The sequence below is a fragment of the Caretta caretta genome, chromosome 4 (assembly GCF_965140235.1).
Source record: "Caretta caretta isolate rCarCar2 chromosome 4, rCarCar1.hap1, whole genome shotgun sequence".
NCBI classification, from domain to species: domain Eukaryota; kingdom Metazoa; phylum Chordata; order Testudines; family Cheloniidae; genus Caretta; species Caretta caretta.
The window spans coordinates 27,645,864-27,661,597 of NC_134209.1; the positions used below are offsets into that span (position 1 = coordinate 27,645,864).

At 42.2% G+C, this 15,734-nt stretch overlaps 1 protein-coding gene across 11 annotated transcripts in view; it reads right to left on the reverse strand.

Moving 5' to 3' along the window:
* Positions 1-15,734, reverse strand: part of SEC31A (SEC31 homolog A, COPII component) — a 69,621-nt gene that overhangs the window by 12,596 nt on the left and 41,291 nt on the right. For 2 of the 11 annotated variants that reach the window (XM_048847819.2, XM_048847820.2), the window contains exons 19-25: positions 14,731-14,904; positions 13,672-13,845; positions 10,050-10,142; positions 9,222-9,354; positions 7,287-7,625; positions 2,615-2,653; positions 670-725 (exon numbers count right to left, since the gene is read on the reverse strand). In XM_048847819.2, the coding sequence (XP_048703776.2) occupies positions 670-725; positions 2,615-2,653; positions 7,287-7,625; positions 9,222-9,354; positions 10,050-10,142; positions 13,672-13,845; positions 14,731-14,904 (1,008 nt within the window). The remainder of the gene's footprint in view (positions 1-669; positions 726-2,614; positions 2,654-7,286; positions 7,626-9,221; positions 9,355-10,049; positions 10,143-13,671; positions 13,846-14,730; positions 14,905-15,734) is intronic. The other 9 variants (XM_048847822.2, XM_048847826.2, XM_048847824.2 and 6 more) reach the window with 9 other exon arrangements.

Below are 15,734 nucleotides of genomic sequence, written 5' to 3' on the forward strand. Positions count from 1 at the left end.
ATTTCATGTGGGCCACTACGACAGAATTTTGATCACTGCAAAATGTTCCACAATGAACCCAGAGGCTAGAATTAAAAGGCTCATTCTACCCTAATAAAAGTGTCCTGAGCTCCTCACTCCTGCCGGTCATGCTGCATTTTCCCACCCAGACTCTTTGATAAAGGTGAAGTTTTATATCATGGTCTCTCATCGTGACACTTGTCATACCATTAGTAAATACCAGGGGCCAGATCCTCAACTTGTGGACATTGTTGTAGCTAAAGAGAAGGTCAATGGAGCTATGACAACATACGCCAGCTCAGAGTCTGGCCCTAGGGAAAACATTCACAATTCACCTGCTTTTCTGCAAATAACAATGGTCCGTAGTACTTTTATCCCAAACTGTGACCACCGATTATTAACAACAATTTTCCCAAGAACTCAGCCTCCTTTGGATGCATATTTCAGGGTGTTTATGAATGTATTTCAGGAGATAATATATGCTGAAAATTTACATGTCTTCCTTCCCTTTAAACACAACTTTTATTCACAATGCTATTAAATTGCTGTTTGATGATAACACTTCATTTTTTTCTTCTTCCAGCAATGGTTTTCATAACATTTAGTTAAGATACTGCTTTTTAAAATGCATCGTATGCAGTTTAGTGGGATACCAATTTCATACAATACCTTCTTCTTTGTAATTCTGTTCAAAGCAGGAGGATCATTCCAACCATTTTGAGGTCCTATAACAAAAAAAGGCAACATTAATCATTTGTTAGAATCCTAGAAGTTGGGGAATAGACCTATTTGCCACACTACAACTCCAAATTACTGCTCTAGCAACATCCAAAACTCTTAAGCAAGGTTGGCTCTGTGCCATAGTTGTAAAACTGGTGGTTATGTGACCTGATAACCAAAGTCTTGGTTCTCAGATCTGCTACTGCACCACTAATATTCATGATGGTAGAATAACACATCCCTTGTGCTAAGCAGCAAGCCCTGCAGTTCTTTACACTGAAAGCCCGTTCGCTGTATCTGCCTGAGAGAGGTTACTTTCTTTATAGCTAAGTTAGAATTTGACCTAGTCATCTTGAGCTTCCCCTCCTGTACATAATATAAATCACCTGAATGCATTAAATTAAATTCCTCGTAGACAACATAAAAAGCAAACTACCAACCATCCCAAGAGAGCAACGTTGCATTGCCAAACCTTCTGAATTTTGGCAATGTTGCAGGCAGAAACACAGTTAGGACCACACAGCCAAAGTATGTTAACATAGTCTCTCAGTTATCTATGAAGGTTTCACTATATCTGTTTGTAACAAAACAAATTAGACCATTTGCCGGGCAATTCTGTTTGCACAACTATGTTAACATTATGATAAAAGTTAATCAACAGTGGGCACCTCAGAGCAGTTTGGAAAAAAGCAGTTCATGGGCACTGAATTCTGCTTAAAACATTTTCTGAGAGTTGCTCCTCTGCTTTTTTGTGACGGATGTTTACACAGCAACAAGATGTGTTCTCCAACAACAGAAGGAAAACAGAGAGGATACTCCAAGTGAAGAATAAACATCAGTAGGACTCTTAAAATCCTAGGTCACATTCACCCGTGTGCTCAGTCTAGAGATACAAGGCAGTCATAAACCAGGTTTACCCAGCCAGTTAAATAACATTTGTGATCGTGTTGGGTCACAAAAGCAGAGTAAAGCTGCCTGAGCAGACTGGTGATTCTGGCCCCTTGCATTCAGGCCAATGTCGTAGTAACGAGGAAAGAGAAATACAGAATATAGGTTATCTGAGCAGAACTGTTTCTAATAATTTTTTCAGTGGTTTTCATGACAAATCAGCTCATTAAAAGAAAGCGTTTTCTGTGTACTTGCAAAATTTGCAGTACAAAGCTTAGATTAGTGAATTAAAAATTGTTCCAGTATTTCATTATGCACATTTAATAGGGGCCACTGTATTAAAACTCAACATTAATGCTGCTTAAACTGGGGTAATGAGGATTTATTGTTCAAAGCCACAAAAAGCCAAAAGAAAAAAATTCAATGGACTTTTTCACCACAGTGTTTTTGTCTTCGTAAACTATGAATTCATGTTCACACAGTGGACTGTGTTACTTCAGTACAGACTTAGCTGGACTCTAAATTTAACAAGCACTTGAGAGTTTTGTTAAACAAGTTCCATACCCAGCATGCCTGTAATACCTTAAAGGGGCCTATTAAACAATTACTTAAAAACCTTCTTGTTAACCAAAACTCAGTCATATCCCCTGACCAATGAGAACATCAGGTATCATGTCCCCTACCTAGCTGGCACATCAGTTTTCGTAAGATTTCAGATATGGAGAGCCTGGCTTTTGTAGCACAGACTATGACATCAATTTGTTTTAGCATTACTAATACTGGTAATAATTTTATAGAATTCAGTTAAAATGCATCAACTCATTTCTGTGGTTAAAAATTCCAGTTCTGGTATTATTTATGTTCATTAGGATATTATAAAATTTGATTCAATTAAAATTGTATTGACAAAGAGCGTTGAATTTAGTGTACTATGAGGGTCACATGCATTCCATTAATTTCATATGGTGGCTTAATTGATTTCCATGTTATACTGTAGCTAGTTCACCTTGCAGGGTAGAGGCCTGGTCTTGAGAAGACTGATTTTCTGTAGATAAAATGCAAAAATAACTAAGGCGTTTAAAAAAAGTAAACATAGCCTAACCTGTAATTATTTTTCTCATTAGCTATTTCATTTCAGTAAGTGTGCAAAGCTTGAATTTTCATCACCTGACAAAAATATCTAATAGAATTAAATAACCAGTTTAATGACAACATTAATTAGTGCTATATGCTGCCCCATCAACCCTGCAGAATGACTTTCCTCTGCCCTCCCAAAACATGAGTCTGACTCCTTTCCCATTTAGGATGTCATCATTTCAAGTGGCTCCTAATAACTGTTGCAGAATCCTGACTTACTTTTGTTATCAGGCCAACTGAACCAAGAGACTACTCATCAGAGACAAAATTCCCTCATCACAATGGCTTCCACTCAGGAAAGCATTTAAGTATCTGCTCAAAGGGCTAGACTTCAGTAGGACTTCAGCACATGCTTAAGTGCTTTTCTGAATCAAGACCTGTATGATTATTTTGTATTTATACTGCGTGTCAATATCACATTTGTTATGATAGGAGCGTCCCACAGAAATATAAAGCAAGTTCCCTGCCCTAACTGAGCTGACAATCCAAATAACATGACACAGCAAGATATTTTACATCACCTACAAGGAAAAAGGGGAGCACTAGACAGCTATTCTACAGTATATTTAAGATTTGTTAGGCACCATCTGTCATTAACCCTGGTTTTTAGAGATTTATAATCCTTGCACAAACGTCTCACTGGACTGAGACGTGCAGTATCATAACCCCAAAAAAGAAGGAATACTGTGCAACACTAAAAATCACTTCATGCTTAAGATGGATGCCACAGATAGGTTCCTTAAACATCTGCTGTTGTGAAAGTCCAGATGGTTTAAAATGACAATTGAAAGCACTTACTTTCTAATATGATCTTATTGATATTGCTTAGCCTACCAATTTTTACATTTTTCCGTAAAAAAACTAATGGAAAAAACTGCGCGTGGAGTTCTAGCTTTTCTACCTGCATCTTCAAATGTCGCTGGCTTACTGCATATATCCTTTAATCTTAAAGCATGAGATTTTTATTTTTATTTATTTATTCTGAATGAATAAAGTTTAAAAAGAAAAACAACCCACATCAAAATGATATTAAGATCCTGGATTACAACATATGAAAGCACAGAAATTCAAAGTCAAGGATCAAACCTCCATTACTAGGCATAACCATCCTGTTTGCTTAAATTAATACACTTTGGTAGACACTAAACATCATGGATTGAATAGAGACACTGGATTTATGGTTTATTACAACAATCTATACTCCACTAACAACCCCCCACCCAGCTGCTCCCTGCCCCCACTTCCTTTCCTCCCTATGACTGGAGGGGTGTTAACGGGCCACTTCACCTTGAATGGTCCCTTGAAATGTGCGTTAACTACTTATGCTAAACAATCTGTTCCACCTTGTATTTCGCTGTGACTCCGATAAAGGGCAGGTCTACATACACACAACATGCTGCATCGGCGCAGCTGCGCTGCTAAAGTAAAGATGCTCCTACGCCAACTGGAGAGCTTTTCAACGCAGCACTATACACGGGGGGGCGGGGCAGATGAGGTCGGTATCACTACGTCGCTTAGGGTTGTGGATATTTCAGATGCCTAAGCGACGTACTGATATAGGTCTGTAGTGCAGACTTGAAGAAGAGCTCTATGTAAACTTGTCTCTCTCACCAACAGAATTTGGCCTCATAAAAGATATTACCCCATCCACCTCGTCTCTCTGTTTGCACCTAGACATTTGGAGGTATAGCTATGACCTTCACGTTGGCTTTATGTTTTCATGTACTTAATATAATGGTGACATACTGAGAGGCCTTTTTCACGATGCCGTGCAGCTTCTGTGAATAATGTTGGTGACTAAGGCACGGTAAGTACAGTCTATTTATCAAGACTACTCTGAGGGGATGGAGTTTGAACAGACTATAGATTGTACTTTCAGCATTAAAAGAGTTTTAAAAAGCAAGTTTTCCCTCTCTGGTTGGTACAGTTTTCTGAGAGAAATGATCTAACAACCTGAGCAGAACAGTCTGTTGAAGGTTCTCTGAAACATCTTTTTTACAAAGTTCCCTCAATTGCAGCAATGTGGTTCCCACTCAGCAGCCCATCCCTGTGCAATAGAGCAATTCAGCACTTAAGACGCAATGGGACTAAGCACGTGACTAAAGTTAAGAATGTGCTCAAATGCTCTGGTGAATAGGGATGAACTTAAACACACACTTAAAGGCTTTGGGGCACTGGGGCCTCAGTGCTGAAATCTGCTAATAATCAATTAAAAGAATTTTCAACACCCAAGTTTAAAAGTTTTAAACTTTACACCAGATCTCCCCCCTTACTAGCTACTGGGACAAATTCAGCCGATATTGCTAATGTTGACAGAACTTGATAAAAACAAGTATAGGTCACCTTTGAGCAAAAAGTGGAAACTGAAAGTGACCCATTTTACAGCGCTTGTTATTAAGGCTGGAAGCTTCTACAGTGCATAAGTGAGAGCTGTACCCTACTTTGAAAGAGCCATATGGACTATATTGCTTAAACTTTTAACACAAGAAACTTAACAGGTGACAGATCTCTCAACTGCATTCTAGTGACCCTTATATAATAGTAAAATGGATTAGAGAGAAAACTGTTAAAGCGGTTTCCTGCTACTTGCATTTTTCGGAAGGTACAGGAGCAATGCTGTCTGCATTACAGTGTGCTGCTTTGCTTCTGCAAGGCTAGGAAACTTGGAAGCAACTCCCGCTCCACCCGGTACACTAATACCTCCTCCTTGTGGTGTACACCATCCTCACACAAAGATGGGGAAGGATATCCAACTGCCTCATCAAGAAAAGGAAAGGAGAAGGTATTCTGTCCGTTTGTAGAACATATGGGATATTAACAGTCTCAACAGGATGCACCCTTTGGGAAGACACATCCCTACAATGTTAAACAATGCTGCCCAGGCTGACAGGCCCCCAAAACTGACTCCACTCTTCCCTGGACAGAGTGGACATTTTTCTCCTAACGTGTGTGCGTTAATGTAATACTCGTGAAAGGACCTGGAGCCACAGCCCGGGAGACAGCAGTCCTGTTTATCCAGAGAACAGGCACAGTCAGGGTAGGGGCAGAACCAGCTTCAGATAAATGCAAGTAACACCCATGTGCCCCGAGCCACCCTTTCGAGCTCCTCCTGGTCAAGGGTGCCTCATTCCTGACCCAGCTTGACTGCTCAGAGGACAGATCAGCTTCCACGTCCATTCAAACCATAACATCTCTGATGAGATGGACAATAATGTGGCCAATTAGTACCAAGTGGATCTGAGCTTTTTGTGTTGGGGACACTTGTCCATTGGAATGGACCAAGACCAAATACACTTCATATCGATCAACAAACAGCGTCAGCCTTTCAGTTGCTACCAACTTGGGCTGGATTCCAGCAGGCAACCTAGAGGCTCTATAGCGCATTAACAATGCTCTGAGCAAACCATTTCCCCACCAGAAAAGACATTTAAAAGAAAGTCCAATGGTTTGGTCTCAGAGCCCATTAACAGGACACTGTCCCTTTAAACAACAGACTCCTTGCCCAAACACAGCCCTGTTTTCCATCTGCTGCATTACTCCCTTATCCCCTTTGCGTTAACAGGGTAGAGCTAAAACAATGTTTAAATCAGAATTCCTCACACTCATGTATACATCAGGACCAGAAATGCTGTTTAAAAGTTATCTGAGGAACAAGTGACATTAATAAAGAGATAGGTCGAGCATCATGCAGGTCACTAAAGCAGCTCAAACTGTAAACAACAGTAAAGGATGCTTGAGTCCCTCTGTTTCTCACCACGCTGGCAGACTCTGTTATCATGCACACTCAAACATGCTCTTGAGTTCTAGCAACAGACACATGCTATTTTTGTTTGTTTGTTTATCTTATAGAAAAAACATGCCATTGAAGTGTTTCTAAATAATTTGTGGTTCTCTTTCAGGGCATTCATAAGCACAGTAATCCCATCACAGCTGATGATTAGGAAAACAGAGCTAATGACTGCATCTCCGTGAGGCTATTCAGTAGAAAGGGCTTCTTATATTAAATCTGATCCAACACTGGGCTTGACCTTCCTTTCATTTATAGATGTGTGTGACTTGGGGATGAAACTACTGAGAAGTTATGCTAGCAAAAATGGTGCGAGTAAGAAGAAAACCAAGCTCACTGCATCCATGATATTTGCTCATTTTTAGGTACTGGTTCACCAACCACGTAGCAATTTTGGCTCTGTCCACACGATAGTTAAAATTGTGCCAGCATCAATTGCAGAGGAATACTGTTCTAGCATGGCTCCTCTGACTAGGGCAGACAGAGATTCTTTTTCTGTAGCACAGTGTGACTCTCCGAAGATCTCTGCACACATTGATCAGGGAATCAGAGCTATTACGCTAGCACCGTTTCAGCTGTAGTGGACAAGGCCTTACAGCTGTACTATGCACAGAAAGGATAATGCCATTTTTAGAAACACTGTGCATTAACCCTAAAATGCAGCCACATTTTATATTATTAATAATTCACCAGAACACACAAACTACAGCAACCAAACCTCACATAAGCAAAATAACTCCTTTCAAGCGCAGACCTGTTCTTTGGGATGCAGGAAGCTCATTGGTTGCAGGCAGAGTACCTGTTGGTCCAGTAGACAGTGCATAAGCCACAGAAGTTGCTGGAGCTCCTGGTCTGCCATGCTGGAAGGATGCACCAGAAGGAGGAGTGGGGAAAGAAGAGCCAGGATTCAAGCTTGCTGGAGAGGGTTGAGGTTGTCCTGGGTATAACTGAGAGGGCACGGAATGGGGAGAAGCAGGAGGCATATAGGGAGGGTTAGCGTAGGAGGTTGAAGCAGGAGGAGCAATAGGTTGTTGAGGCTGATAGAATGCTGGTCCCCCCGTTCCAAAAGAATACTGCTGTGTTGGCTGATAAGCTACATAGGGGGAGAAAAGGGAGAGGTTTTATTAGTAACATTATTAGAATAGGAGAAAGCTACTATCCTCTCCAGTTTTTATGCCCCATTCCCTCTTCCTAGCTACCAAGAATCATAGAATCATAGAATCATAGAATATAAGGGTTGGAAGGGACCCCAGAAGGTCATCTAGTCCAACCCCCTGCTCAAAGCAGGACCAATTCCCAGTTAAATCACAACTTTCCTCCTGATTTCAGTTGAGCAGAACACTTACATTTTAGACTAGTTTGATGGCTTAATAAATATAAAAACGCCCTGTCACGTAGGACACCTAACTTGAATAGCAAGCTCAGGCCTCAGATGTTGTGGGCCTTTCTCCAAAAGCCAGCTACAGGGGAGAGTCTTGCTGCTGGTAGGTAATAAGCTAGTATCCTGCTCGTGCAGGTTAAAGGTGCCGGCTTGTCCCTCTCTGTAGTGGAGGATCAAATTTCACATCAGCTTCCCTTAGTGGCAATGCTCACCTCCTCCCTTCCCAACCCACTTGAAACGGCTTCCTGGCTAGCCAGTTCCCACTCCCACAATGTGGTGCTTGGACTCAGAGGGCCATGTCACCTCACCCTGTTGCTGGAGCCTGGGAGGCAATGGGAATTATGTCCTTTTTCACAAAGACCTTGATTATCAGCAGCTCTCTGCTTCTCTCCCAAAACTCATAAGTGTCAGGCCATTACACAACCGATACACTCAAAATTAACAGGTGAGGAAAATTAACAGGTGGTAGAAAGACTGGTGGCTACTTCTGTGGGAGCCTTCTAGATTCGGAAAGTTAGGAGCAACATCATCCACACGATACCCGTCAGGCAGGAAAGTAGGGTCCCCACTTGACAGACAGGGAAACCCATACAGAGGAGATAAATGACATGTTCGCAGTCACAGTTAGTAGCAGAACCAAGGCCAGGACTCAGGTCTCCTCACTGCAAGGCCCCGATCTCATCACTAGATGACACAACTCAAACACTGTGCCTGGTTTAATCTTGGTGTTTGTCAATTCTCCTCTGCTGCCATAAGATCCTTTCTCCATATTCTCTCTCACTCCCCGCCTTGTTACTCTTCCACATCCCGTGTTTCTTTTGTTATTGTTTGTTTTAAACAGGCTACTGCAGTTTTCCCTTCCTCATTTATCTCCCATCTTTGTCCTTATCTATGGTCTCTTCCCTGTCCCCTTTATCTCTCTCTCTCTCACTTCGAGCCAACTCTGCAATAACTGAATTAGGTTAAGTTCCTTCTCAACAAGCAGGCATGCTGCTTGAGAAATACCTGGCTCTGGAGTACTCGTAGGGATCTTTGGCCCTCTGAGCTTTTAGGAAGGGCCAGTCTAGGCCTCAAACTAAGATTTGTTGGTAGCCACCTGCTTAACTATAATTTAGCTGTTCAATAGGCAGTGCCACATCATCACTGACAAAATACCCCTCGGTATGGCAAGTGACCGGGAATAAGTAGCAGGAGCTTTCCATGGATTGTTCTCTCACCCAAAGAGTGGGACTGGTTTCCCCATTGCTCTGAACCTCCCGAACAAACTCACTCATGCGAATGTTGTGTAAATAAGTCATTGCTACTTACTCTGTGGGTACGTCTGTCGTGACCCCGCCTGCGAATACACGTTGTAGCCGGGAGAGGCAGCCTGATGTGGCAACACATTCGGATGAGCAGCCCCTGGTGGCATAATAAAACCTGGGGGTGGAGGATTGTCTCCCTGGGACACAAGAATGCATTAAAGAGAAAGAAGATTAGATTTAATCAGTGCTGCTAACAGGTTGCCAGAGGAGTTGAATGGGATTTCACAATTTCATATTTAAAGGCCTCAAATTGACATCAACAGAAAATAGCCATCACCACTGGCATAACTGTGCTGATCATTCCACCACCTCCATGAGCCAGGCTTCTTGAACAATATAAAGGTGAACCACAACCAAAGTGATGCACTATCCTTTAAACAGGAAATGAAGAAGCAGACATCCTTAGAACACAAACCCTTCGATTTGATGATGTGTAGCAAGTCACAAAAACCTGACATCTTGATATTTCAACCAAGATACTTTTTAAAGGTTAAACCTGTTATTTCCAACATTAGGGGGAAAAGAGAGAGAGAGAGAGAGAGAGACTATTCTTGCAACACTTGCATGATTCCACTGCCAAAAGGAATCTGTGAAAGTTCTCACTTGAACACAATTTTTTATTAAATACCAGCTAATGCTTTTTCAAGGCTAGCCGTCTGGGTAATATCTGGAAACGTAACAAGAGCTGCATGGAAACAAAAAGTCAGATTGACCTCAGCACCTGTTGCTGTCTCCCAAATGCACCGGAATGCATTAAGCACACAAACTGTATTCGGGGGTATTTATTTAAAGGGAGCACGATCCGCTCAAAGAGGAATAATGAATGTTATACCTGTGTGTCAGAGGGAGAGGCTGCAGAAGGATGGCTGGGAAGGGCAGTAGGAGTTTTGTTACTCCAGGTAGTGACAGTAGGGGCAATTCTAACCTGAATTGAACAAAGAAATACCAATCACGGAAAATAAAATGAAAAAAAATAAAAATAAAAATAAAAACACCCTAACGGGTATCACATTACCAGATGCAATGCAGCTTATAGGAACTCTGTGAACACACAAAATCAGGCATCCCAGTAGTTCAAAGCAGCCATGAAATCAAGGTAATAAAATAAAAATAAAGACACAGCCTAAATCATTGCACATTCAAAAGCAAACAGAGAAGACAAGAGGTGAAGAGTTTTGGTATCTAAAGGGAACCTCAGCAGGAAGATGGAGCACAGAGAAGGTTCTAGCAGTTAGAAAGCAGACTGGTGTTTGAACAGCATTATACATGCCCCTAAAGCCAGGTCTGTCAGAGTGTCATAATTACAAAGCCTCCTTTTGTCACACTTTCGTAACTGCTGCAAAAATCCACCCCATGCTGAGGGCTCACACCAAGCAGCGCTTAAACAATAGCCTGTAAGTTACAAGGCTTCAATTAAATGGAGGTTGACTGCCTTCATGTAAGTGGGGTTTCTTTAATTTGGGTTCACAAGATCCTCTGAGGTGTCTTGTTAAAAAAACAAAATTTGAAATCCGGCTGTCGCACATGCACAATAAGCTTCTTCCCCAGTGTTAGTCTCTTCCCACAACTGGGTCCTCAGAGCTCCCACGGGACACTAGATATCTCCTATGCCCATGTTTTCCATACTTTCCCAAGCCCTTAGTCTGACACTGTAATCACTGTCTTCCTGACCAAGGGTGAATGAGCGGGACTCAGTTGGCTCATCTATACCACATCTTTAACTGGCGAGAGAGGGTGCTGTTGAGCAATGGGAAATACTGCCGTACACTGAATTCACAGTGCCTGCGTTGCATGTCAGAGGAAGGAGACGGGAGGGGAGCCTTAAATCTAGGGCTTTGCATAGTTAGAGTAAAAGCAACAACATGAAGTTACCACCTGGCTCAGGAATGACTTTAATACACCTATTTCTAATAACAGCAGTGGTTTGTTTAGTCTGGAGAAGAGAAGACTGAGAGGGGACAGTTTTCAAGTACATAATAGGTTGTTAGAAGGAGGAGGGAGAAAAATTGTTCTTCTTAACCTCTGAGGAGAGGACAAGAAACAATGGGCTTAAATTGCAGCAAGGACGGTTTAGGTTGGACATTAGGAAAAACTTCCTAACTGTCAGAGTGGTTAAGCACTGGAATAAATTGCCTAGGGAGGTTGTGGAATCTCCAACATTGGGGATTTTAAGAGCAGGTTGAACAAACACCTGTCAGGGATGGTCTAGATAATACTTAGTCCTGCCTTGAATGCAGGGGACTGGACTAGATGACCTCTCGAGGTCCCTTCCAGTTCTATGATTCTATGTATTTTTTTATATAATGAGCCATTACAACAACAAATATGAACATTTTAATAACTTCCTAAATATGAATGTGCATGATCTGATCAATAACCAGTTTGCAATTTTAAAAAGTTAATTAGATGCTTTTTGCCGACTGAAAAAAAGAGTATTACAATGCAACACAGACGGAGGCCCATAATTAAGCACATGCTTAAGTGCTGGCCTGAATAGGAATGATGGACTTACACGTGTGTTCAAGTGCTCTCCCAAGTTGGAGCCAATGGCAATGAAACTAAAAGTGAAGGCTCAAATACTACATTTTACTTTGCTCTGTCCAATCTACACAATGTTGCATGTCTATCTGTAATACCCCGTTAATATCAAATCCCTGCAGTACCTAAATGCGGAATTGTGTTTTTAACACAAGGAAGCAAGTCAAAAATTTCTTTGCACAGTTCACTTGGAATGTACTTGTTGGTTTGTGTTTAAACCAACAACAAGTTTTGTTTTTGTTTTTTAGTAACAGTTCTCCCATCCCCTTCCTAGCATTTAACACTCTAATGGGTAGAAAACGTGAAACTTCAGTTTGAAGCATTACCAAGACCATCTCATATCTAGGAAAGCTAACATTTTCCATAACAGAATATGAAGGTTATTGCAACTACAATTCATTGGTTACAGGAAAGGAAGGAAGGTAAGAGAGACACAGAAAGGAAAAGCTGGCTTAATTATTTTTAATAATGTATCTGAAAACAGATCAAGCACAGTGATGTTTGCATCAATCTAATGAAGTCTTTTGACCACTCTGAAAGTTACCTTTTGTAAATTCTACATCCAGGAAATCACCTGGGGTTAAGTCTGCAGTAAGGCATTCAAAGCCACTGATATACAAAGGAAGACAACAATGCCAAACACCCCTGACCCTTCAGCCTTTCCTCTTCCTTCCGCCCTCAAAAAAAGCAAATAATTTCATTTCCCTGATGCGATGCGATGCAGCATAAACCCCTCCGCAGCCAGAATCCAAAAAAGCTGGGAAGATGCAACTACTTGATTTACTTGACGCATCAGATGCCTCAAGGCCGGGAAGTGCGAGCATTTCAGTAAATCCACATCTTCAGGGCCCAGGGTGTGACGGGAAACCAAAAGTGCAGACCTAGTTTCCCGTTTCCATTTTCTTCATTTAAAAACAGTTCCCATAACACTAATACATGCTTTCCGTTCTCAAGGAATTGGCTGAAAGCAGCTGGTGGCACAAAAGCCAGCCAATCAATAATGGCTTGCTAAGGGATTGGTGATCACACTTTAACTAGGAGAACAGCTGAGATGGCGTGTCTCACACCAACCCATGGCAGTAATGGCAAACCTGTTTCCCCCCCTTCTGCCATGTAGTCTGATTTGGTACAGCCTTGAGTCCAATCTAGCACAAAGGTCCCCACCTCCTTTATATCTCATTTGCCTTCCCACCCAACAACTTCCTCCTCTACCCCAGACTCACTCACTCATTCTTTCAGCACACCTCACGCTTTGGTTTTCCAGGCCTCCCTCACAGCACCTCATCCCTGCCCAGGGTGCGGATGCTCTCCTTACACAGCTCCTACTCCACCTGCCTGTTCCCCACACCACGGGGAAGAGATTTTAAGCATGAGGCTTTACTGGCCACCCAATCCTCTGGCACAGTCTTCTGTAATGTCCGTCATTTGACTCAGAGCACGGGCCAGCAGAATCGGCATCACCTGCCGTGAGTTTGCTACTGCAGCTGTACAGCAATTTCTCTGGCCGATTACAGAGCAACGGGCTACAGAGTGAAAAGCCAGCCTGTCCTTAGCTGAAGAGATGGTAACTGCATGACAGGACTGCATCCCAAAGGCTGCATGTCGCAGGGGAAAACAAAAATAAAAATATCCCCGAAGATGTAGTGATTTGCACTGAAATACATTTTAAATTAAGGAAAAAAGTATCTCCAAACCCAGGCTGCTTGATCAGACATATGAGAGGTGTGTCCAAAAGCAAAGTAAAGGAGGCATCTACGCAGATGGCAAGAAAGCACAAAGGAATTGCTGTCCAAAGGGCTTTTAGGCACATCACACACGCTTCGGATTCATTGAAGGAAACAAAGTGCACAAGCCATCATCTTCAAACCCCACGCAGTGGGAGCACTGCTTCAGCTTGACTGCTGTAAGTCACTTACCTGCTGATAATACTGCTGGGCTGGGCCTTGGGGCATCTGCATTTGTCCAGCCACAGGTCCAGCTCTTCCCTTGGGCATGGGTTCTCTCTCATACGGGGACTTTGATGCCTCCTGTCCCACTGGAAGTTCTCCCTGGGCTCTGCAAAGTCTGTCCCGCAACAGCACGATCTTTGGCTACAAATAGTAAACCAAAGCAAACACGTAATTACACCAAGTGGAATCTCTGGCATCAAATCAACAGATGGATGGCCACTTACTGATCAAACTTCAAACGACTGTTCGAAAGAGGATGGGATATTCCACTGAACAGTGTTCTGGTTGGCTGAAGCAAATCTGTTAGTCAGCCAAAAAACAGGCATTCCAGCTGGATCCGGTGCAGGTGACTCTACTGGAAGTGTGGGTTGAATCCCAAGTTTGGTACTCTCATTCCCAGGCCGGCAATGGTGGGAATGCCACAGAAATGCGGAGAGAGGGGAAAAGTGGGGCATGAGGGGTGACTGCAGCTACGACCACTGGTGACTGGCTCTGGAGGCCTCTTCTCTAATCCTCACTGGCCAGGAGAATGGCACGCCATGAGCCAAAAAGGGAGAAGAATGAAATGCAATTCTCACAGCTCAGAGAAATAAAAAGAACTTCAATACATATACAGGAATTAACTGATAGTCCAGTAGCCACCCTGGAAAACCTGTGGAATTCACACTAAGTGGTCATCAGGAGAGGAATTAAACCATTCATTGTTAGAGAGCAAGCATTGTCACTTGGGTCCACAAAGCAAAGTCTTGGCTTCACCTTGATTTATTTTCCAAAACACCCTGCAACTTTTGAGGCACCAGGACACGATTATACTGAGACCATGTTCCATTCCAGTGACTTTTCCCACCTACGCACAATAATAATCCCTGTCAATGCAGCTCTAAGCGGGAAGAAGAACTCCAAACCACATTGGAACATGACTTCAAGTGATAGTTTTGTACACGATGTGTGCCACGCATATTAATTAATTATCAATTAAAGCTTGTTCATCTAGAAGGGGGCAGAAGGAAAGTGAAGGCCACTTACCTGGTTGGTGTCCGCAGGAAGGAAAGCCAATGCAGTAGCAATGCTGCCCTGGGCAGCCAACAGATTGGCATACTGACTCATCTTCTCAGCCAGAAGAGCCCCGACAGCATCGGCGTCCATAGATCGTGTCAACTGCACAGCCTTACGCAGGATTACTACTTTCTCAATGAGGTCCTGGAGGATTATGACAGAGGGAAAAACAACAAGTTCACGGGATCAAGTGAGAGAAAATGGCCACTAACTATAGCATGTCAGTAATAAACTCGAGACCAACCTGGCATACTACACAGGTCTCATTACATTATTTTAAGCAGAGTGAAAATAAAGATTTTCCCAACGATTATTAGCTCGTGTTCTGTGTAACATTCAGAGCAAGATAATAGAACAGTAATCAGTGACCATCAATTTCAGTGCATTTTAAAATGTACTGACATTAAATAAACCAGCAATAATCTGGTTACTCCATAAAGAAAAGCTTTTAAAAATTCTTATTTTATGAGATCTAAGGTACCTATAGATTATCAGCAGCCATTTTTTCGTTTTCATTAGTCAACAAAAAATGTTATTTACTGCCGTTACAAAAATTTCCTAAAAACATAAAGTAGAGATGGGAAAGACCTGTTAGGTCATCTAATCCATCTTCTCGCAAATGCAGGATTGTTCCCTAATGTACCATTAATAGTGTTTTGGCAACTCTAGTTTTAATCATCTTAAGCAAAGAGGATTCCACCACTCCCTCTGGGAGACTATTCCACAGTCTCATCGTTCTTACTGACAAGAAACTGTTCTTGATATTCATCATAAATTTTCCATTTCTTGATTCCATTCCATGACTACTAGTTAAACCCACGTACCATTCAAAATCATTCTCCTCATCGCTTGCACCACCCTTTAACAACTATGCCTCTGTATATGCAGCCCAAAACTGCATTGGTCCTTTTTTTCAAAAATGCTAACTACCAAACAGCACTGCATGTTCAATGAAACGTCTATCAACCCTTGCT